At 47.5% G+C, this 23166-nt stretch overlaps 2 protein-coding genes across 9 annotated transcripts in view; one reads left to right on the top strand and one right to left on the bottom strand.

Annotated features, from left to right (window-relative positions):
• Nucleotides 1-4682, bottom strand: part of ZC3H7A (zinc finger CCCH-type containing 7A) — a 36321-nt gene extending 31639 nt beyond the window's left edge. The window contains exon 1 of one of the 2 annotated variants that reach the window (XM_081169432.1): nt 4496-4682. The gene's annotated coding sequence lies outside the window, so the exon portion shown is untranslated. The remainder of the gene's footprint in view (nt 1-4495) is intronic. The other variant, XM_081169431.1, reaches the window with a different exon arrangement.
• A 132-nt stretch (nt 4683-4814) lies between these two features.
• On the top strand, nt 4815-22642 carry LOC308573008 (alpha-N-acetylgalactosaminidase-like). Of its 7 annotated transcripts, none has more exons than XM_081169654.1 (8): nt 4815-5060; nt 7727-7898; nt 8951-9125; nt 10499-10676; nt 11296-11390; nt 12583-12744; nt 16219-16416; nt 21766-22642. In XM_081169654.1, the coding sequence occupies exons 2-8, from the start codon at nt 7744-7746 to the stop codon at nt 22024-22026; spliced, it is 1224 nt and encodes a 407-aa protein (XP_081025780.1). In that variant the 5' UTR covers nt 4815-5060; nt 7727-7743; the 3' UTR covers nt 22027-22642. The 7 variants fall into 7 exon arrangements, with proteins under 7 accessions (XP_081025780.1, XP_081025782.1, XP_081025779.1 ...); XM_081169656.1 differs by having other exon boundaries at nt 4815-5075; XM_081169653.1 differs by having other exon boundaries at nt 4815-5151.
• Nucleotides 22643-23166: the final 524 nt, after the last annotated feature.

Below are 23166 nucleotides of genomic sequence, written 5' to 3'. Positions count from 1 at the left end.
AATTAAACAAAAAACAAAAAAGCAACTTCAAACCATTGTTAATAAAATCCATTAACCATAGTTTGGGGTCAGAAAATATGTTCAACCGCAGTTAACCTCCTCCCTGCAAAAAGCCTAGGCTTGTTGTGACACTAAACCATGGTTTACCTTTACAACTGAATACAGCCTGTGTTCACAAACTATAAGTAGATAACTTTTAAAAGGAATTCGGCTTATCACATGACACCACCCAAAAGCACATAGATACAGATACACCAAACTGGTTGAAAAAAGACTCCAGAACCGTCCATTGGACAAAAATCAATTAAATCTCATGTAATTATTTGTTTCCCAATGCACGAAAGCAACGACATAGCAGACAGTTCCAGAATGGTCAACAAGAGATTGGTATGGTCTCCTTGCACATCACAATATAACCAGGTTAATGACAACTTTGGTTTCTTTGTTCCTCCTTAAAAGTACACAAGAGAAATAACCCACAATCCATGGCTTATCGTTATATCAAACCAGGGATCATGATTTGTTTCATTCTAAACAAACTACATTAGTAAGCAGATCAGAATGCACCCCAACTGCCTCTACCCAAGCATGCTCTTCAGTAGTACCTGGAGGGGTGGGAAAGGAAAAAGACCTCTCAGTGAGGAGCTACAGGTAGAAACAGTAAACTGTCCTCAGCAGACTCAGACTCTCCCCATTAGTAAGGAAAGAACAAACCATTAAATTTGGTGTACATAAAAACTGGGCCAACGAAATATTTCTGAAATGCAGCCATAAGTAGTAGCATAACGGAATGAATCATTATAAAGCAGTGTTTCTAAATCGGTCAGTGTATGAAGATCTTGGGGAGGAGGATATATGTGTTTCTAAAAATATGTACAATATAAGTAAAAAAATAAAAGTCACAAAATTTAAATCCATTTCATAAAATAAAATAAAAAGGTGAGCCAGGTTTAAAAGTGTGGGGGGTGGGGGGTGGGTTATGGTAGCTAAAGGGGGGCAAGGGGTAGAAACACTGATTTTAGAGAGAAAGAATTATCTGCAATTATACATATCTGGTTTGGATAGAAATTCTGACTTTCAAGCTTAGGGTAAGAACTGACTTGTCAGGAATTGACAGCAGTCTCAGTTCCAAATTAACTTCCAAAGCAGCCTCTACCAAATGGAGCCATCATTGTCAACTGATTGAATTAGAAATGATTAGTAGATACTCAGAAATCCCACACCTGCTCTTCTGCACACATCACAAGAATTCTGAGCTGTTTCTTAGAATTGCACTGGAATTCCTCATGCTGAGGCTTCATGGAAGAAGGCAGGCAACAGTAAACACCAGACTCTCAGCCACTAGATGAGCTGCTACAATCCCTTGTACAGAACTATTGTGCTTACAATTATAAAATCATTGACAATTCCTAGGCAAACAATCACAACAAAGAGCGGCACCAGCACATTGAGAAGAGTCACTTTTTATTCCATTATTGCAAAAACAAATTTAGAAGGGGGCCCCTGCATAACCCTGTTAACTATCAAGAGAGAGGAACTACGCCTGACAAAGGGAATGTTTTGATGCAAGCAACCTGTTACCAAATTAGCACAAGAGAGGAGCAGGGGCAAAGAAGTTAGAATGGTGCACCAGAAGGTACCAATTTTGTGTTTTATCTCTCAGTAAATTGGTGTCAACACTGAATTAGGCAACCTTCTAAAATGTCACTCTTCGTGGTAATCTTAAAATAACCTCTCACATTTCCAAGGTCCCGATAAAGGTAGCTGTGGTCGTGCATGGGGCAGGAAACCTGTGTTCCTCCAAACACAGGACTACAATGCCTTTTGCTGGCTGGGGCTGATGGGAGGTGGAGTCCAACAGGTTTCTCATCCCTGCTGTAGTGTTTGAAATCAGTTAGGCAAACCACTTCATGCATCAGTGGAAGCGAGTTCTGCCCCACAGAAACTTATTATTACAATAAATGTGTTAGTTACTAAAATGCCACTAGACTCTAGGATTTTTTTGGCTAGAAACCAAATAATAATAATAATTCCAATTGCTGCAACATAAAACTGAAACTGTTACGAGAAAAATGTGAGAGCACAAAAAACTTCTTCAGAGTCACTATTTTATACTGTTCTTTTTTAAAGTGCAGAAACGCTTTTGCATTGTCATGTGGTTCAGACATATGACATTATTTTATACTGTTTAAGGCTGAAACCACCACTGTTCAGCCCACGAGGGCAGAATAAGCTGCTTGAGGTACATAGAAGTCTCTCTTACATACTGTATCTATTTTAAAATTGACTGGAGAGTTCTAGACAACAAACCTGCCTCGGGGTACAGTAGGAAGACTCAAGATACTGCACTCATTTTGAGATAGGAAAATAATCTAATAATCCCATGAAAGGTCTGCCTCTGCATATATTCAGTTTTAATGGAGAACAGCAGCATCAAAAAATGAGCTAAAAGTGAAGCCTGACAGATTGGCAGAGTATTTTTTTACAGCTTCAGTTTATTGTGTGGCAATTCCTAAAGCAATTTCTATTTCAGTTTTGCTTCCCATACAATTCAGTATGCTTTTGTTGTCAACATATGGACAATCCAGAGCACATAAGTATGCTGGCCTCATTTTACTTAATTTACTGGCGTTCATAAGTTGCCTCGCTGCCAAAAGGTGCCCACACAGCAGTATAAATACACTTATTTCACTTCTACCTCATATTTAAGGCAATGCAACAATGGAATAAGGAAACATGTCAGGCAAAATTATATGGAAGAGGCCAGCAATAAAACAGATAAAAAGCTTGGTGGAATAAAACAGTATTTATGGTCTGCTTAAAGCCTATGAGAAAGGCAGCAAAATGAAGTACTTGGGGATGGAAGTCCACGTGTGGGACCACCAATGAAACCTAATCAAACTTAGAGGAAGGCCAAACAGTACATGAAGTGTCCAAATAAAAAATTTACAATTACAAGATATTTAAGTTTACATACATGCTAAAAATAAGCAGAACCTGGGCAGCAAAAGTAAGCCTGCAGCAGCAAAGTACCAACCAGTCAAGAGGGAATTAAATGATTCCAAACAATGGAGCTGGGTTTTAACTGACTGTCAAAATGACAACACATGGATGTGGGGTGGAGAGGCAGATGCGTCTCACAGGACATGGCGCTCAATCTCGGGTGCCACAACCCAAAGGGTCCTCATGAACACAGATCTCTCTTCAATTTAATCTTACAGGAGGGAATTGGTTCCAGTAACAAGGTAATGAAAATGGGATCAGCAAGGACAAAAGAATAACAAGCAAGTAGTAAAGGCACAGTAGAAATGAGAAGAATTGGACCATCAGCTAACACCTTTCTTTCTAATGGGGAATGCAGATATGGCCATGCCACAGAAGGGACTCAAGACATCTCAGATCTGCCCACAGTGTAAGCCACAGCTATCTTTCTAGGCCATGAGATCATGAAAACTGAACTGGTGGGAGAAACAGAGGGGTGGGATGGAAGCCACAACAAGAGAGAGCAGCCATACAGAAACTTCAAAAGTCTCTGTGCCTGTTATTAAATCTAACAGTTTTGAGCTACTGATGAAAACTCAAGCATTCAACCAAATACTATTACGTTGCTCTCTTTGATGCCAGTCACCTAGGTAGAAGTTTCGGCAACCTAAAAGTTCATCCTCCTTGAAGATCCAGAGCCTCATGGGCTGTTATTCACACCACTTCCATATGGGAGTAGTAACATACGAGCGCCTGTAGGCTAGCATTTCTCTTTCTGCCAAACAGCCGTGCAAACTCCCACTAGTGTTCTTCCACACGCGTGTACATCCCTTTTAATACATTTCCTTTCGGCATCGCCAGCCACCAGAAGAACTTTGAGGACAAGGCGCGTGCATCCATCTCATTCAACCAGACGCCCTCCTGGCACCTTCAAGGCAGGCGGAGAGGAGGATCGGCGGCAACCACAGCTCCCGCTACACCTACTAAGGGCGCGCGCCCGGGAAACCAATCTGCCCTCGCCTCCAAGGTGCCAACGGGACTTCGGGGAGGTTCTTCGGCCTCGCCCGCATTTGAGCTTCCGCGCGGGAATGCCGAGCACCATCCCGGCTCCCTGCCCCAAACCACCTCCCGCGACGTAGCCTCTTCTTGACCCGTCAAACCAAGGAGCACCACGTCGCGCGCGCCTCCGGAAGGACAAGATCCAGGCTCAGGAAGGCTTGTGCCGCTATATTATTATTAATTATATTCCTAAACCGCCCTTAGCGTGTGTGACCCCCCCCCCTAAATCTGGACATTATTTAAGGCCTGTCTCCTCCCACCCCCCTTTCCCTGAGGCCACAGGCACCCCTTTCCCTTCCCAAAGAGCAACAAGGGGGCTCCTCATGAGCCTCGTCCACCTCCCCGCCCCCAGCCCCGGCCTGAGGCGGGAGGCGGAGCCGCGCCACCATCCCGCTCCCTCGCAGGCCTTGCCGGGCGGTGAAGGCCTCCCCTTGCCTCGCGGCACGGGCCTCACCTGCTCCCTCAGGCCAGGAGGCCGTGTAGCTGCTGCAGCTGAGGAGGCGAAGACAGCGCGGCGGAGGCACGACGAGCCAGGCCCCTTTCTCTGCCTCTCCGTCTCTCTCTCTCCCTCTCCGCGCTTCCTTCCTCTTGGCGTGCCTTTCCGGCCTAAGGCCCCCGGCTCCTCTCGCCCGCAGCGCCCTCTACCGCTCGGAGGCCGCCTGGCGGCGCCACAATGAGGGAGCCTCCTCCAAGCGCGGCTTTGGCTGATTGGACGAGGCGGGGAGCGACGTGAGCCTCTATGGGAGGCGGGGCCTCGGACGCCGCTCTCGCTTTCCCCTCACAGAGATGCCGCCGCTTTCCCATTGGCTGTCGTTTGATTCCCAGGGCACGCCTCCGCTGCCTCGTTCGCCGCCTTCTCATTGGTCGAACCGACCAGGAGCCCTCCCGCCGTTGGCTGCCGTGCTATGCGTCGGCACCGCTGATAGGGCGCGTGCGCCCGGCCAACCGCCGATCTCTGCGAGTCCCGCCCTTCCCCTGACCGGGAATTAGAGTTGTTCTGTGTTCGTGAGGAAAGGCGGGTAAATGAGGCGAAGGTGCGGGAGGCTTTCCAGGGGGCGCCGCTGGTAGATAGGATGCGGGCGTTGCCTGCCATCCTTTTTTACCCGAAGGGTTAGTCACCGGCGTTTGTCTCTGGAAGGGAACGTGACAGGCTGTCAGGCTGAGGAGAAAAGCGAGCCGGCTGTACTGCGCATGCGGGCTGTGGTGGCCTCGCGTACCCTCTCGCTTTCAAACCACCAGGGACAGTGCGCCTGCGCATGGCCCTCCTGGAACATGGGAGGAGCTTTCCCAAGGGGGCGTGTTTTAAAGGGCCCTCGATGATAAGTGGAGGCGTTTTCTTTCTCTGGCTGACGTCACAGTCAGCCCTTGTGACGTCACTCTGATGACGCTCGAAAAGGCCATTCAAAACCCTAAACGCAGTGAGGGGGAATCGCACAGAGAAGGGGTAAAATGACTCCCTACCCATTAATAATAATAAAAAAACACAATACGGAAATTCAAAAACTCCTTAAAGATTCTGGCACCTTTGAAACCTGTTTTAGTCTTCAGACTTGCTCACTTTTGCAGCCAAATGTAGTGGGTGGCCTTACCCAGACAAGGGCACAGCAGCAGGGGAGCCATCACTGAGAGACTTCCCAGTGTGCAGTGCCATCAGCTGATGTTTTGTTGCATACTGGTTTTTGTGGCAGGCTTATGAGATCCCACAAGCGTGTGAATGGTGACTAGGATTGCCTAACCTGATGGTAGGGAGGTGGGGGAATTCCTGCAGAAAACTTAATTCAGCAGGGATTTAAGCAGTAATTCATGCCACAAGCATAAAGGAGTGATCAACAGAAGTTTTTTGGGGGGATATACAGGGGATGAGATTGTTTCATCATTTATGTTCCCAACCCCATCACTGTGTTCTGTGTGGAAGGCATTCAGCAGATAACCATCCTATCAGGGGGTCCATTCAGTGCAATGTTGGAATCACGCTTTTAGTGTGGTGACACGTGCCCTTTGGAAATATTTGGGTTTTCCAACGCCATCTGGGTGCCCACCATGAGAACAGGATTGCTGTACTAAATGGGCTGTTGACCAGATCCAGCAGGTTCTTGTGTCCTTAACTCTCACTCGTTTTATATCAGACAGGTGCCTTCTGTTATTTTGGTGCCTATTGAATATGTTCTAAAAGTCTCTCCTAAATGGAGATCTGACTCTCCAAGAGACAGTAGTGTTATTCACTGAGTCCAAAAAATAGTAAGACAGGGTTCTAGACAGAGTAGCACTTCCCTGCAAGGAGTTGGTTCATAGCTTGGGGGTCCTTCTGGGTCCAACCAACATTGTTACTTGAGGCCCTGATGGCCTCAGTGGTTAAGATTGCCTGTGTCCTGCTATACCTGATTCACCAGCTACAGACCCTTCCAGAGTGGATTATTGTGATACACTGTACCCGGAGCTGTCATTGAAAACAACTTAGAAACTTCAATTGGTCCAAAATGCAGTGGCCAGATTACTAATTGGAGTTCCAATTAGAACCCGTATGGTAACTCCTGTTCTAAAACAGCTTCATTGCTTGCCAGTCCCAATTCAAGGTTCTCACCCTTGTGTTTAAAGCACTAAATGACTTAGGCCTCAAGGATCCGAGAGACCACTTCCTTCCTTCTTGGGTGTTAAGATAAACAGAGGGAGCCATCTTGATTGTTCCACCAACCTTGGAAGGGTGGGGGTGGCCCAGGAGAGGGCATTCTCTGTGGTTGCCCCTAAGTTGCAGAAATCTCTCCTTGCAGAGGTGGGTGTGGCATCTTCAATATATAGTGTTCATATATATACCTGTATTCATCTCTTGTGAATGTAATCTGTTTTAGCTGTTTCTAATTCTAATTTTAAATCATTGTAACCTGCCCTGGGACCTGCTGGGGAAGGGTGGGTAATAATAATAACAATTGTAATTATCTCAGTAGGTATGTGTTCCGAATTAGAATTTATTTTATATGTGCTTTCGTGTGTGTATGGCTATGGATATGTGTTTGTATGTACAGTATATGTATGTATATATGTATGTATGTATAAGAAACTATTTTAATTGGTTTTTATGCATGCAATTGCTTGACATGTATTTTTATTCTACTGTTAATTGCTCCATGATGCCTCCTGGGAAGTGAGTCATAAATGGAATAATAAATAAATGTTGTACTAGAGGTGCTTATTGCTTAGTAAAACAACCTGGAATTAGAAAAGGCAACATGGTACCTCTTCTTTTGCTTCCCATTTGCTTATTGTCTTTCCTGTGGTGACCAAAGATACATATAAGGTGCCTCAAACATCAGAAATTATTTGAAACCACTGAAATGAAGTAATATGTTGGATTATTATAGAATCATAGAATTGTACAGTTGGAAGGAACTCCAAGCGTCATCTATTCCAACTCCCTACAATGCAATAATCTCATATAAAGCATCCATGACAGGCTACAAGATGACCATCCAACCTCTGCTTAAAAGCCTCCAGTGAAGGTTCCATCTTCCGAGGGAGTCTGTTCCACCATCAAACAGCTCTTGCTATTAGAACGTTCTTCCTGGTGTTTTGTCAGAATCTTCTTGAATCTAACTTGAAGCCATTGGTTCAGGTTCTACCCTCCAGAGCAGAAGAAAACAACCTTGCTCTACCTCCCATGATCAGATGTGCCCTCTTCTGATTTTTACAGGGGGTGGTGTCTGAATCATGTTGCACTTTTCCCTGGGGATACTGCTGGGCCTTGCAGCCTGCTGTGCTTCCCTGGATAACGGACTGCTGAAGACTCCGCCAATGGGCTGGGTGCCTTGGGAACGTTTCAGATGTAACACAGACTGCAAAAATGATCCTGACAACTGCATCAGGTGGGGGAAATGTGCTGCAAGTTGTACTGAAGCTGTTGACTTGGATGCTGTTATTAGAACAATAGTTTTTTGGGGGGGATTGCGGGGAGGGGGGGAATGGTCATAAAGTGAGGAATTCCACTGGTTTGGTTTGTTCTTTACATCCTAGCGAACCATTAATGCAATGGTAGGGCTTGTCTGCCTGTGGTTTTTACCTGAAGTCTGCAACTAAAAGGTGCATGAATCACACATGCTACTGTTTGTGGCTTGAACCTTAAGTTTTTTGGAACCTATCATTCTAATGAGGAAAACTGCACCAGTATCATAAGGAAATTTTAGCTTAATTGAACAGATGCACCTGCAGGCTTATTTCAGTTCCCCACACTTGTATCCCTTTGAAACCAAGATCACAGCAATGAGATCTGGCGCAGTCTTCTCTTTTCCCCTGCCTAAGAGGTCCCCCCACCATACCTTCAGTGATGCTTCAGGGAAGTCCCATACCACACCTCTTAGATCACATCAGTGTACCCACAAAGACAGGAAAAGTAAAGTATTGGACTGGCCATGTCTCATCCCACAATGAGGCAACAAAACATTTTTCAGATGGTGAGCATTGCTTTGCTGAAGCTAACTTTAAACAAGTTGTTTCCACTCTTTTAAATAGAGATTGTGAGACTCTTCCATTGTCATACCTAAACAAACCTAGGCTTCAAGTGTACTGTTGCAGTTTGCAGCCTGTTTAATCAGTGCCTTGGCTGCCCCAATGTTAATAATGTCTCCATTTTATCAAAAGGCTTTTTATAACCAGCCCTCTTTTAAAGAGTTTGCATGACAATTCTCTGCTCCTCTCTATGCAGCTAAGCTCCAGCATCATATAGATCACCTCTGGAAATCTTGGGTTTTTTCGTTTTTGTTTTCAACATGTTATGTATTAGTCTAGGCTGATGTTTGTCAAGTTCAATCACATTAGGCAGAGCAGCTCCAGAAAGAGTTGATAAAGGGTGGCTTTTCAAACCGGCCATCTAACATAGCAGGCCCTGTTCACACTAGCTTTCTAACTTGTTCATTAACAGTGAACACTTGATCAAGGCTATGGCAGACAGGCTGGCTGGCGACGGATGGTTGCGGCTCGGCTACAAGTATGTCAACCTGGATGATTGCTGGGCAGCAAATAAAAGAGACACGCAAGGCAGGTTGCAGCCAAACCCTGAAAGGTTCCCCAGTGGCATTAAAGCCCTTGCCGATTACGTAAGTTCAATAAAATGCATTTGTTCTGAAAGCTTTCAGATTTATTTAAAAGCTGCAAGAAAAAAGCTACTTAAGATTAAGCTTCTGCTATAGTTTACAGAGGATGTAGCTTTGTGTATTTCTTACGGACTTTGTATGTGTTTTGTGTAAAAGTGCTTCTACATATGCTATTTTTGTGTGACAATTAGTTAACCAATTTAATTTATAGTATTAATGTAGTCATGGTTTTTTCTTGGCTTGCTAGTTATGCTTTAATGAAGCACAAGCCACAATGCCTAATTCAGACACAGCAAGCCAGGATCATGATTTGTTTCCTTTTGGCACAAACAAGAAGGCATGAAAGAGCCCTCTTGTGTATTGGTTTTTATTTATTTCAACAGTATATACGCCACTTAATTGCAGTGTACAAGAAAGTCAATACAATGAAAATGGTTAAAATGATAAAATCAGTACTGTATTCAGTTACAATGCCTGCTAGAGTAATATTCTTCAACAGGCACCAGAAGCCTACTGACTCTGGCATGTCCTGAATGGGATTCCACAACTTTCTGTGCTGTGCAAATTGGGCCATAAAGAAACACACTTTTCACTTGATTTAAGCCAAAACATTTTAACCAGAGCCAAATGGAAAGCATGCACGCCACAAATTGAACTTTGGACCCTCCTATAAGTCTTTTTCTGCCCTTGAGGAGGAGCCCACAAGGCACAATGAGGCAAGTTAGTTGTCTCAGCACCAAGAACTCTGAGAGAGCAGTGTGCTCCAGCGGGTGCACTGGAACACCTCTTACTTATCTGGATGGAGGATAGAGAGGAGTGTGTGAATATGTATAGAAACTCTATAAAGGTCATAACTGAATTCTCCTCAAAACAGACTTTTGCAAGACGACCCTTAATTCAGATGCAGCATATTTAGCAAACTAAATGATTCTGTCTCCTTTGCATTATTTGAAATGCAATGAAGCCTTAACAGTTGTGTTTGCTCTTGGGGAAATTTGCGCTTCTATGAATTTCTGTTTTGTTGTAGTCTGTTGTGCTTATTCAATAAGCTGATACGACAAAAGCAAATAAAAGAGTTGACAAAAAAGTTAAAATTTGTATTCTTTGCTCCACCCAGTTTTGCCTCTGGCTCCACCAACCAGTGGCACACGGCCTTTGGAAGTCTGCCCAGAAGAAAATGTGGACCTCAGGCTGAAAAAGGCTCATTAACTGTAGGAGATTGCTGAGCCTGCCAGCCTCAGGATCCCCAGCATCATGCTCAGAGTCGGGAACATGGCCCCTTTCTTGAGCTGGTGTCACTGTAACCTCTGACTCTGTGTCATGGTCCCCACTGGACTCTGGGGTCATGGCTCTCCCTCTTGCCTCTTCTCACCCAGGTTCACTCCAAAGGCCTGAAGTTTGGCATCTACAGTGACCTGGGCAGCAAGACCTGCTCAGGCTACCCTGGGACGACCCTGGATACTATTGAGACAGATGCGAAGACCTTTGCTGAGTGGGGGGTTGACATGCTGAAGCTGGATGGCTGCTTCTCCAATTCTTCCATCAAGGCAGCAGGTTCGTGCCTGTCAATAAACAGGAAGGGTCGCAGGAAGGAGGGGATTTTCAGTTGAAGCCGGCAAATCCCAGATTGTCCTTTTTTAAAATGGAGGAATCCACAAAGGCAGTGGATGCATTAAATGGTTTTGCTTTGTAGTCCTTTTTAGCACTAGCAGTCCTGTTTAGTTGTTCATTGCATAAGATTTATGTACCACCTGATTCAAAAATGAAACAAAACTCAAAGTGGTTTACAAAAATCGAGTTAGATGCTAGTGTTGAGTTAGATGTACCAATGTCTGTGGAAATCAGTAGGCTTTAGCATGCCTGCATAGACATTGTGCCATTGTAACAATGGAGGCTGGTTCATTTGGGCAAATGGGGCCCGGGCCCATCAAGCTCTGACCTCAGCCAGCCTCCACCTCCCTCCCTCCCTCCCTCCCTCCCTCCCGCCTTAGGCTCCCTGTTGAGTTTGTTGAACTTAGCAGGGAAGAGGATGAGAAGGATACCATTTGCTCTGGTGCCACCTTCTGTTGGCCTCCCTGCTTTCCACCCCACCGGTTCCAGCAAACCAGCTGCCACTGCTTTTGTCATTATTAAAAACAGCCCACTGCCAGCCCTGTCTTTCTTTATTGCCCAGGCTACCCAAAGATGAGTGCGGCATTGAACAAAACAGGACGACCCATTGCCTTTTCTTGCAGCTGGCCTGCCTACGAGGGGGGCCTTCCGCCGAAGGTAATTTCTGCACCTGTTTCTGTGTCTCTGCCTTTGCCTTGGGACAGGCAACATTCTCAAGACCATGGGACCATTTATTCCACGGATAGAGATGGGAGACAAGACATGTTTCATAAATGGGCTTTCTGTGTCTGGTCAGCAAGTGCTTTTGCCAGTCTGGGGAAAGGGGTACGGAGTGATGGCAAACACCACTCCATCGCTGCCCACCAACCAGCCTGGCATTTTCCTCTCTTCACCTTCAGGCTGTGCATGGAGATGGATGACCACCTTCAAGGGGTGTCAGGGACGGGCAGGAACCTGAGGTGTGGGGGAATGTGTTGACAAAGGAGACAGTATGGGAGGAGGAAGATCCAGGGAAAGGGGCTGCTGGTCTGTGTGGTTCTGTGCCACCCGTGAAGTGGCTGCTGGTAGAGGAGGAGTCAGGAGCAGGAGACCAGGCAGTCAGAGCAAGGGGGAAAAGAGCAGGAGTCAAGAGAAGAGCTGCAAGCAGGCATGGAGAGCTCCCAGAGCAGGTCGTGTCTTTGGAAAACGCCTGGGCATTCCCTCTTCTGTTGTTTCCTCATTCAAGGAAAGGCTTAAGGCAGGTGTCAGCAAACTTTTTCAGCAGCGGGGCGGTCTACTGTCCCTCAGACCTTGTAGCGGGCCAGACTATTTTTTTGGGGGGGGGGGAATGAATGAATTCCTATGTCCCACAAATAACCCAGAGATACATTTTAAATAAAAGGACACATTATACTCATGTAAAAACACGCTGATTCCCGGACTGTCCGCGGGCTGGATTTAGAAGGTGATTGGGCTGGATCCAGCCCCCGGGCCTTAGTTTGCCTACCCATGGCTTAAGGCAATGGGACTGCATCAGCCGGGGGGGGGGGTGTTAAGAAGGGATGGGGTGGATTACACTGTTGCTCCAAGCATCTGAGACAGAGCACAGGTCTGCAGTCATAGTTTGCCTAGACAGCTAGTTAGCGAGGAGTGTTATCACCTGTATGGGCTTCACCAGTCGCTTGTCCTTATTGTTCCAGGTGTGGTTGGGACAAGGGGCTGTACTTGACCCAACAGCTGTTATAAGATTTGTATCTGTTCATTTGCTCAGCTTGTGAGCTTGTACTGCTTGAGTGCAGCAGCAAGCGCACGGGCAGCACCAGATTCCTAGCAACGTCTGTGCCTTTGTGTCCCTGTTGCTTTTATCCAGGTGAATTATACTTTACTTGGCAAAATATGCAACCTGTGGAGAAATTTTGGTGATATCGAAGACTCTTGGGACAGCCTCTTCCACATCATTGAGTGGTACGGAAATCATCAGGACATAATTCAGCCTGTTGCAGGACCCGGAAGGTGGAATGATCCCGATACGGTAAAGCCAACTCTTCCCATACCGCTGTCCCTTCTGCTTAGAATTCTTGTAGGCTCTAAGAGAAACACTAAGGGCAGTACTAGGATTGTAGACCGTTGCTTTTAGGGAGAAGACAGAAACACGATAGCAGCATCAATGCACAGAAGAGACTGCAGAAGGCAGACATCCAAAGGTGCTCTGGAAAAATTTCTGTCCCGGGGCAGAAAATATTAGACACGGGAAGATATTTTTTCTGTTTGGACTTACTGGGAGGTGTGGGGGCAGGGTTCTAACCCCAGTGGGGGGCATGTTCCAGGCACAGAGGCCAGGGATAGCCAGGTTACAGATTGCCAGCACCACTTCCAGAAAGTCAGGTCAAACCAGGATCAGGCCCCCAGCAAGGCCAGGCCAGACAAGGCAGGGGGCAAGTCTGGGTAAATAAGGTCAGTCAAAGCAGAGGTCAGAAGGCAAGCCAGGTAGCACCCTGGATAGCTCCCATAGTCTGCCAGTCTGATAAGGAAGGCCTGAATGTTGCTCCAACATCCTTCAAACCCAGACTGAGCCTTAAATCAGCCTGCAGTCTCCTTTGAGCAGCTTTCCCTTCCCATAGTAAGTGGAGCCTCTACTCTTAAAGGGTCCCTGGTAGTTTCAGCAGCCAGTGGTGTAGGAAGGCCAAGTTTCTACTAGCTCCTCCAAACTGGTGTCTTTGGAAGGCAACGCTAGAGAGGTGCTGTCATTGTGGACTCCTCTGGTGCTGGGACTTGCAAAGGATCTCATCCCAAGCAAAGATAGCATTGGAGTCCATGTCCTTTGAGGATGGGGAAGCTATGCACCTTTAGAGGGAGCACGGCCCTGTCCAGAACAGGCAACTCGAATTTGAGCACCATTTACCCACAGAGCATCTGCCTTGCCAGGATCCAAACTCACTTTACTGCCCCTCATCCAGTCCACAGGTGCCCACAGCATGAAGGCACCAGTCCAGGTCTTGCAGGACCTCTCCTATTCAGAGAACTAGAGCTGCATGTCATCAGCATGCTGATGGCACCATGCTCCTAAAGTCTGCTCCCAGTGGCTTCCTTTAGATGCTAAATAACATCTAGGACAGAATGTTGCCCTGCAGAACCTTCATGCCCAGAAACAGGACGCTTCTGAATTCTGGCTGTTGGGAACAAACCCCAAGGAATGGCTGTCACCTTGCATGCTGCAGTCACGAATTTCCCAGAGAGATCTTGAGTGGTTGCTCTGGAGACAGGATGGTCGGTGAGAAGGGCTTCAGTCTGATCCAGAAACTGCACTTCTTATAATAGCTCCAAGGCAATCTGAAAAAAGAAGACTGTGGGTCTGATTTAGGAGGACATTTGGACTGCAAATGAGAAGAGAGGCAGGGAAATCCCTAAACCAAGCCTGACAATGTGCACACTCCAAGTAACCACTAGAGGGTGTTTTCCTTCCTCTGTTCTGCAGAGCTTCCTTTTAATTTCCAGTGATTTACCATATTTTTCGCCCTATAGGACGCACTTTCCCCCCTCCAAAAATGAAGGGGAAATCTGTGTGCGTCCTATGGGGCGAATACAGGCTTTCGCTGAAGCTTGGAGAGCGAGAGGGGTCGGTACGCACCGACCCCTCTCGCTCTCCAGGCTTCAGGAAGCTATCAGCAAGTCTGGGGATAGCATCCTGCCGCCCAGCGCACGGAGCGCCCTGAAGTAGAGCGCCCCGCGCGCCGGGCAGACATCCGCAGCGTGGGGAGCCCTGCGGGAGTTCCCGTAGGGCTCCCTACGCTGCGGATAGCAGCCTGCCGCCCGGTGCGCGGGGCGCCCTGAAGCAGAGTGCCCCTCGCGCTGGGCAGATAACCGCAGCCTGGGGAGCCCTGCGCAGCGCCGCCATCCCGCTGTTCCCCGACCTGGTTTGGAGGCTGGCGCTGGGGAGAAGCACGCTTCTCCCCAGCGCCAGCCCCACAAGCTCAGGGGACAGCGGGGAGGCGGAGTGCCGCCATACTGCTGTTCCCCGACCTGGTTTGGTTTCCCCGACCTGGTTTTGGAGGGAGAAATAAAGGGGATTTTTTTCCCCTTTATTTCCCCCCCAAAAAACTAGGTGCGTCCTATGGGACGAAAAATACGGTAATTCCTATACAGTCGTACCTTGGAAGTTGAACGGAATCCGTTCAGAAGACTCTTCAACTTCCAAGCGTTCAAAAACCAAAGCGCAGCTTCTGATTGGCTGCAGCCAGCTTCCTGCAGCCAATCAGAAGCTGCAGAATCCCCATCAGACGTTCGGCTTCCAAAAATATTTCGCAAACCGGAACACTCACTTCCGGGTTTGCGGCGTTTGGGGGCCAAAACGTTTGAGAACTAAGCTGTTTAAAAACCAAGGTATGTCTGTACTGCCTTTCAAGTTTTTCTGCCCACAGGTGGAAATTTATTGATTTATTTGACACTATTTTTATATACTTCTTGATTGCAAGAAAAACTTCTAAGTTGTATAGAAAGAATCAACATGAATTTGATAAGAATCTACCTATCCAAAGGGGACATTGACACAGAACCCAAGAAAGTGGTCTGCATGGCTGGAAGATGCTGTCTTAAGCAGGGATGGGCAATGCGCGTGCTCTGCAATTGTCGCAGGGCTCCCAAGCCAGCAGTCAGGGGTGGTGGGAGCTGATCAGCTTATTCAGCAGAACTCCCCCATGAATTGTGCCCCCCATGAGTCAGGGCTGCCCTCCACTTTTAGTGGTGCCCGTGCTCAGCAGTCCCCAGGGATAGTGGCCTACCTTGAAGGTTACTGCATGGTTTACTGGCGTGTGTATAAACAAAGGGCTTTGCAAGCCAGTAATTTATTGTATAAAATGGCAGTCTTCTAATTATTATTATTACAAATGCCAAAATAAGAATACCTCATTCTGCAAGTCCTTGGCAGCTAGTAGTTGTAATAACTCGCTTGGAAAGGTGCCCTATGAATATTTAAAATAAGATGTTGTGGTTATTATTGATTTATATACCGCTTTTTTGCCAAAATGGCTTCCAAGTACCCCTCATCCAACGACGATTACAATTAGTACATAATTAAAATACACAATTAACAAATCCATGAAGGCATTAAAACATACAATCAACCATTAAAAAGTGTGATAATTAATACCATTGAACAGTTAAAGCAATAAAACTGCATGTTCCGTTCAGGGGAACACTTACCTAAACAGGTGTGTCTTCAAGGGCTGGAGGAATGCCAGCATATATGGAGGGCTGTGATGTTTCAGCAGGGAGGGCATTCCACAACACTGGCACCAAAACCTGCCTCTGTGTTACCACAAGGTAATAACCATCAGGCCATGGCAAACCTAATCAGGGATAAACTCATTCCAATTTGTCTTTACATTCAGGATCCGGTTTCGAAGCTGTAAATCATTTTTTCCTTTCCTTTTGTGTTGCTCTTCCTCTAGAAGATGACACTCTGCTGAATAAAATGTTCTTTCTCTTGTGTTGTGTTCCCCCCCCCCAGCTGATCATTGGTAACTTTGGCCTGAGCTATGAGCAGTCGAAAGTGCAGGTGGCCCTGTGGGCAGTGCTGGCGGCCCCTTTCTTCATGTCCTGTAACTTACGGACTATCTCGACCGAGGCCAAGAACATCTTGCAGAACCCACTGCTCATCTACATCAACCAAGACAATCTGGGGATTCAAGGGAAGCGTATTGCAAAGGTACGGTTACTGAGTGACCTGAGCAGTAACTCTGTTTATCCTCTGGGTGGTTGCAAGAGCCTGAAAACATGTCATCCATGGAATGGGTTGTCCATGCAGCTAAGTTGCATATGGACGTACAAGGCCACCTTGTGCCAGCGCCAGATTTAGTCCATATACCTCAGCATCCCCTATTCTGATTGGCAGCAGCTCTCCAAGGTCTTAAGTCCCCCTGTTCATAAATTCCCTGTCCCCCAAGATCCTTCAGCTCAGGTCCAGGGAATAATAATAATAATAATAAATTTTATTTATACCCCGCCCTCCCCAGCCGAAGCTGGGCTCAGGGCGGCTAACAACAATCAAAATAATCCAACATTCTAAAAACCTTTCATTATAAAAATTAATTAAAATCAAATTAATGGCAACCATTAAGCAAAATTCTGTGCAGGGAAGCTCTTTGCAGTCTGAAAGCTGTGTGCCTGTGGTGGGTGGGGCCAAAGGCAGAATGGGTGTGGCCAATGGGACAGTGGGTGGAGCCAGGGGGAAGTGAGTGAAGCAAGTTATTTGACGAAAGTCAGCTGTGTAGGAGTCCGAGGTTACTGTACACACACCTCTCCAGCCAGGCAAGCATGATGCGTTCTCCTAGTTCAGAAAGGCATTCCAACTAGGCAGAATCACTTGAGGAGAGATGGAAGGGAGTATTATTATTCTCATCATTTAATTAAAATTGTATCCCTGGCTTCTTCTTCCCATGCACCCCAGGGCTGCAAAAAGATACACAATTAAAAATCAAAGCAAAAGCATTCCAAAACAGATTAAAACATTCTAAACGCCAACCACAATAAAAAAACATACCGTATTGGCCTGAATATAAGTCTCACTTCCTCCCCCCCCCCCAAATTCCAACCATGAAAAGTTAAAGTGCGGCTTATATTCTCAACCTTACAGTAGGCAACCAGGAAAGTAGCAAAGCAGTGCCCACCCTGTGTGTGGTCCTCCATCCTCTCCCCCAAGGCCAGGAAGGGAGAGAGGGTGAGGAAGGGGAAAGGCCAACAGCAACGCAGCGCAGCTCCCCCCACCCCCATATCCAATATGCAGCCAGGAGTAGCGAGGAATGGAGTGGCTTATATTCAGGTATTTTTTCTTTTTTTCTCTCCCCCCCCCCTCCAATTTCAAATGTGCGGCTTATATTCGGACCAATACGGTACTTTCATCCACTGATCTCAGGGTTGCCAGGAACAGTATTCTTCAGCCAGCAAAAGCAGGAATGTTTTCCATTCCCTTCTGAAAGTTAGCAATCATGTAGCGAGGCAGCCTCACTAGGGAGGGCATTCCACAACTGAGGAACTACCACTGAAAAGGCTGTGTCACGGGTCAGCGCCAACCAGGCAGCCCTCCCGGGTGTGTCCTGGGGAGAGACTTGAGCACCAGCTAGAGTGGCCTGGAGGGACTCATTTGGTCCCTGGGCTTTAGGTCCCCCACCCTTGCTTTAACTGGAGGTGGCAGGGATAAAACCTGGGGCCTGCCTGCAAAGCAGGTGCTTTGGCGCTAAGATAGGGTTGCAGCAGGATTCCTAGAGTCCCAGGAATATTTTTTTCTGTTTTATGTGTAAGTGGCCCTGAGACAGAGGTTTAGAAGGTGATTAATATAATAATACAATGAAACCTTTGTTGATGTTTCTTTGCTTGCCTACACAGATCACTTCTTAGCCTTCTCTCTCATGTCAAACACTGTACTTCACCGCTGCGGAGTACCGTATTTTTTGCTCTATAAGACTCACTTTTTCCCTCCTAAAAAGTAAGGGGAAATGTTTGTGCGTCTTATGGAGCGAATGCAGGCTGCGCAGCTATCCCAGAAGCCAGAACAGCAAGAGGGATCGCTGCTTCCGCTGCGCAGCGATCCCTCTTGCTGTTCTGGCTTCTGAGATTCAGAATATTTTTTTTCTTGTTTTCCTCCTCCCAAAATTAGGTGCGTCTTGTGGTCTGGTGCGTCTTATAGAGCGAAAAATACGGTAATGCATAGAAAGCAGCTTTGTGCCAATGTGCATCTCAGTCAGTATTGTCTGCCCTGACTGGCAGCTCAAGACTGGTAGGGGTTTCAGGCAGGGGTTGTTCCTCAAACCTTAGGCCTTCTCTTGGCAAAGCAAATGTTCTACCGCTGAGGCACAGCTTTTCCCTGAACGCTGGACATCGCCATAAACAGCTGAGGGACATGGGAGGGGCTGGAGAGGTTCAGCAATGCCAGTTTGTAAGAAAAACAACATGTGGCATTTTCCAAGTTGGGCAGAAGCTCAGAAACCAGGAAACCAGAAACGGGATGTCCTGCGTAACCATTTTTCTATTCAAGGTAAACAGAGGGGAAGAAAGAACCACAAATGAGCAGGAGCAGTTAGGAGCCGTTCCTACATGGCCACTGAAGCACTGGATGACACAGCAGCAGCTGGCTTTGTGGCAGGATCCAGCTTGGGCTTTTGAGTCTCCTGGGGCCACCTTGGCCAGCATCAGGCTCCCGGCTCCTTCTTTCCGTAATTGTCCTCGCACGCACTCATCCCTTGTGGCATGTGAACTCGATCAGCATCGGGACTTAGCGCTTTGCCATCCCGCTCCTTCCTACAACCAGCAGGCGATTTGTTTTCTTACCTTCTTGGTCATTAATATTACTCCGGCAACACCCTCCTCCCCTGGATATCTGTCCCTCCCACACACGGGCCTTCCACCTGATCCCAAATCAATGGGAGCCACACCTCATTTCGTAATGAGGCTCCAGCTGTGAGTGTGATACCTGCTGATAGTCGCGGCCTGCAGGTTTCCCCCACACACATCACCAATTCCTAGGATTGATAGGCACAGCAGGGTAATAATTAAGCAGAGTATCGAACCTAATAATAGCTCTGTGCACTCTCTTTGCCACACCCCGGATTAGGTTGTGCCAATACTGGGAATTTGGTGGCCATAGCCAGAACTCTGCCAGCCACCTTGAGCAGGTTTGGGTTGCCTGCGGGCCTCCAGATGTTGTCAGACTCCCAGCACCCATCAGCCCCAGCCAGCGGGAGCAGTGTTCAGGGATGATGGGAGTTGTAGTCCAGCAGCTTCTGGAGAGCTACAGGTTTCCTGTCCCCAACTTGAAAGAAGCCCATGTTGTAACCATTCACTGCAGTCCTGTGCTGACAAGCATTGGCTGGGTGTAGAGGAATGGTCGGAGGAACCAGCTGGGAAGAAGACAGAGAGCCTGGACAGTGGTGGTGGGATATTGATGAGGGATCAGAGGGAGAAGACTGGGAAGAGGAGGTGTCAGAAGCTGAAGGGATAACAGGGCTTAGTGAGCGGGGAGAGTCTGTAGCAGAGAGAAGTCCAGAATCAGAGGCAGAAGCTGAAGCAGGAGAGGAGGGAGGCCAAGAAGCAGAGATGAAGAGTCATGAGTGTCTTCCCTGCCTGCTGTGACGAGCTCCACTCCCCACTTGTCCCCCAGAAGCAGGAGAGGCATAAAAGACAGGCCTGCAGGCACAGTTGCTTAGGGGGAAATCCCTGGAGAGGAGGGGGACTTAGATGGCTATGGGGAGGCAGGGATCTTTAGTCTGTGCAACTGCTTCATGGGGGCAAGACCTGAGTTGCTCATTAGGCCTGACACTCCTGTGCAGATGCTGTTTTGCTAATAAAGAGTTTATTGTCGCTTCCTATGCTACAGCGCTGGCCACAGTCATTTTCCTATCGGAGGCAAGTCAGCAAATGCTGACCATCAGGAGTAACACCATCACTGCCTCCCCCAAACTCCTCTACTTCTGTACATGTCCCATCCCTGCAGAGTTGCATGGACAGTGACCTCAAGAAGGAGCGGAAGTTTGCATAGCTCTGCCTCGCATGCAAATAGTCTCAGGTTCCATTCCCGCCATCTCCAGGTAGACTTCTTGCCTGAAACCCTGAAGAGCCTTTGCCAGTCAGTGAGTCTGACCCAGTATAAGGCAACTACGAATTTTGTTCGTAGGCGCAGCGCAGAGATTGTGTGCATTGTAGGTTGCCAGACCCTTTGAGAAAGCAGTCCGGTGCCAGATGGCTTGGGCGGAATCGCTGCCATTTCCTGTACACAGTGTCAAGGCAGCAGCTTACGAATTAATGGTAATTGTGGCGATGGCAATGCCCAGTGATAAATATTTATCCAATGTCCAAATGACTGGGCGCTGTACAAAAGTCAATTGTAATGCAGATTGTGAGCTGCAACCATAAAAAAGCAAAGCGTAAACATGTCTAAAACCAGTTACATAAACAAACACAATGCAAACATTTAAAAACAATTCCTTGTTCTAAAACAGCTTAGATGCTGAGTGGCAGAAAGATCTCCACTTGAAAGGTTTGTTGAAAGAGAAAAGTATTCAGCAGGTGCCAAAAAGATGACAAAGATGGTGCCTGACTAGTATGCAACGAAGTGGGGAACCTTTGGCTCGCCAGATGTTGCCGAACATCAACTCCCATCAGCCCCAACAAACATAGTCAGTGACCAGGGACGGTGGGAGTTGTTGTTCATCAACACCTGGAGGGCCAAAGCTCCCTCACATCTGGTGTAAAGGGAGCGAATTCAAAAGAGTAGGCTGGATTCCTATATCATACGTCTCAGGACCTGGAGTTGAGCGTAGGTCAACAAAAAATTACACTGTCAGTGCAGTTAGCTCTTTATTCAAAGAAACCAAAACAGTGCAGGCCTAGTGATCACAGCAACTCTTCCCAGTAGGCCGTGCCTTCGATGAGGCAGTTGTGAGGACTGAAGGTCCCCACCTTGCCACCACTCTCTAAGGCTTCTCCTCTTCAGGGGTCTTTCCAAAGCAGTTGCAACTGTGTCTATGCACAACCCATCTCTGCTCTTCTCCTTTCTCTGCGTGTTCTAGGAGACCAGGAGGGAGGGGAGCTGGTGGCAGCAGGAGGGGGAGACTCCCTGGCTTCTTCAGCAGCCTGTCTCAACTCTGCCTCTTCACACACATACACACACGCTTCTGCTTTTGCCTCTGGACTGCTCTCTGGCACAGACTCTCCCTTCTCACTAAACCCTGTTGCCTCTTCTGCTTCCGACACCTGCTTCTCCCAGTCTGCTCTCTTTTCTCTCTCTGACCGCTCATCGTCATCCCACCACCAGTCCCCGGACTCTGAGCCTTCTTCCCCTGGGGGTTCCCCAGCCTGTGTCTCCCACCATTCCTCTGTATCCAGTCAGCCAGTCCAGGACAGACACATTTGACCTTCTGATAAGGTGGTGCCTGCAGGAGGTCTTTGATTGTGTTTGTAACGGGTGAGGCGTTCTTTTAGATCTTTAAGTGAGTTACCCAGTAGTTTCCCAGCATAAAGCTAAACGTCAATAACCAAGCCTCTCCCCATCTCTGCCTGACAGAGCCAACACTTGGAAGTATGGAAGAGGCCCCTCGTCAATGGCCAGTTCGCGGTAGCAGTGATGAACAACGGCACTGATGGGGCACCAAAGCCAATTGTGACGACTCTGGGACTTCTGGGCATCTTGGACTGCAAGGCAGGCTACAAGGTCTATGAAGTGCTGGAAAAGTTGTTCATGGGGACCTACAAGCTCAACGATCCCATTCGCACCAAGGTCCCTCCGACCGGCGTGGTCCTGTTCTTCCTCAGGCCTTTGTGCTGATCTTCCCTTTCAGCAAGGACTCGGCGTGCTTCAGATGTCACAAGGGAAGCCGGCAGCTAAGGAAATCAGCAGCCAAGGCACGAAAGCTTCTTCTTCCTCCTTGTGAAGGGCTTTGGCAATGAGCACAGGGGATAAACAGAAACATGGAAAAGCTAGACCCTCTGCCCAATTTCTCTGGGTGTTTTGGGGATATTTAGAAAACTCTCCTGAGAAGTATGTACCTCCCTGTGTGGAAGAGAGTTGCAGGACCCCAAAGGAGCTGCCTCCACGGAAACTACCTTTTCTGGATTAACCTCACAAAACTGCACAAGAGGGAGGGTGCAATTCCCACTGCTGCGCAGAGAATTTCCACCAAAGCTTATGCGCATGGCGCAGAATGGCCCATGTCCGTCCATTGGCACCTTCAGCCATGCAGGAAAACAACTGCTGCAAAAGTGTTGTGTGTGGCGCAGCCCTTGAATGTAGCAGGAACCGGGGCAGTTTGGAAGCTAAGCGCATATCCTTCCCTCCATCCTCATTAGTATTACCTGGGAAATCATGGAAGTGCCCTGTCCTTTGTCGCTCAGATCTCCAGTCCCTCTCCCAAATCAATGAAGTCGTACTGGTTTTAATGGTATGGTTGTGTCCTCTGATGGTCTGGCTCTCTTTCCATTTCTTTCCGTTCAGAGAGAAAGGGTTCCCCCGTCTCCTGGGCCACAGGAACACAGCTTCTCTTTCTTACAAACCCTCTTTGTCTCCCTTACTGCAAGACAGCCCAAACCCACACTATACTGTGCATGGAATTCTGCAGCTAAACATGTCTGCTCTTCTCTGTGCAGGGGAAAGGGGGTTTCTTAACTACATCTTGGCACTTGAAAGTAGCTTTCCTAGGTAAGTAAATGAATGCTTTCTGGTATCTGCTGGTTTGATATGGTCTGCATATGCACCATATATTTAAAACATATTCCCCTCCCCCTCCACAAACAGAATCCTGGGAACTGTAGTTTATCCCCTACAGAGCTGCAGTTCCCAGTACCCTTAACAAATGACAGTTCCCTCAGGATTCTTTGGGGAAAGCTGTGTGCTTTAAATGTATTGTGCATTTGCAGCCTTAATCTGGAAGAAGAGCCTCTTTCACAGCAACGTCCCATCACCGAAAAG

The sequence above is a fragment of the Podarcis bocagei genome (genome assembly GCF_964188305.1).
Source record: "Podarcis bocagei genome assembly, chromosome: 14".
NCBI lineage: Eukaryota > Metazoa > Chordata > Lepidosauria > Squamata > Lacertidae > Podarcis > Podarcis bocagei.
The sequence above is the reverse complement of the archived record's forward strand: the minus strand, read 5'-3'. Positions and strand labels throughout refer to the sequence as shown.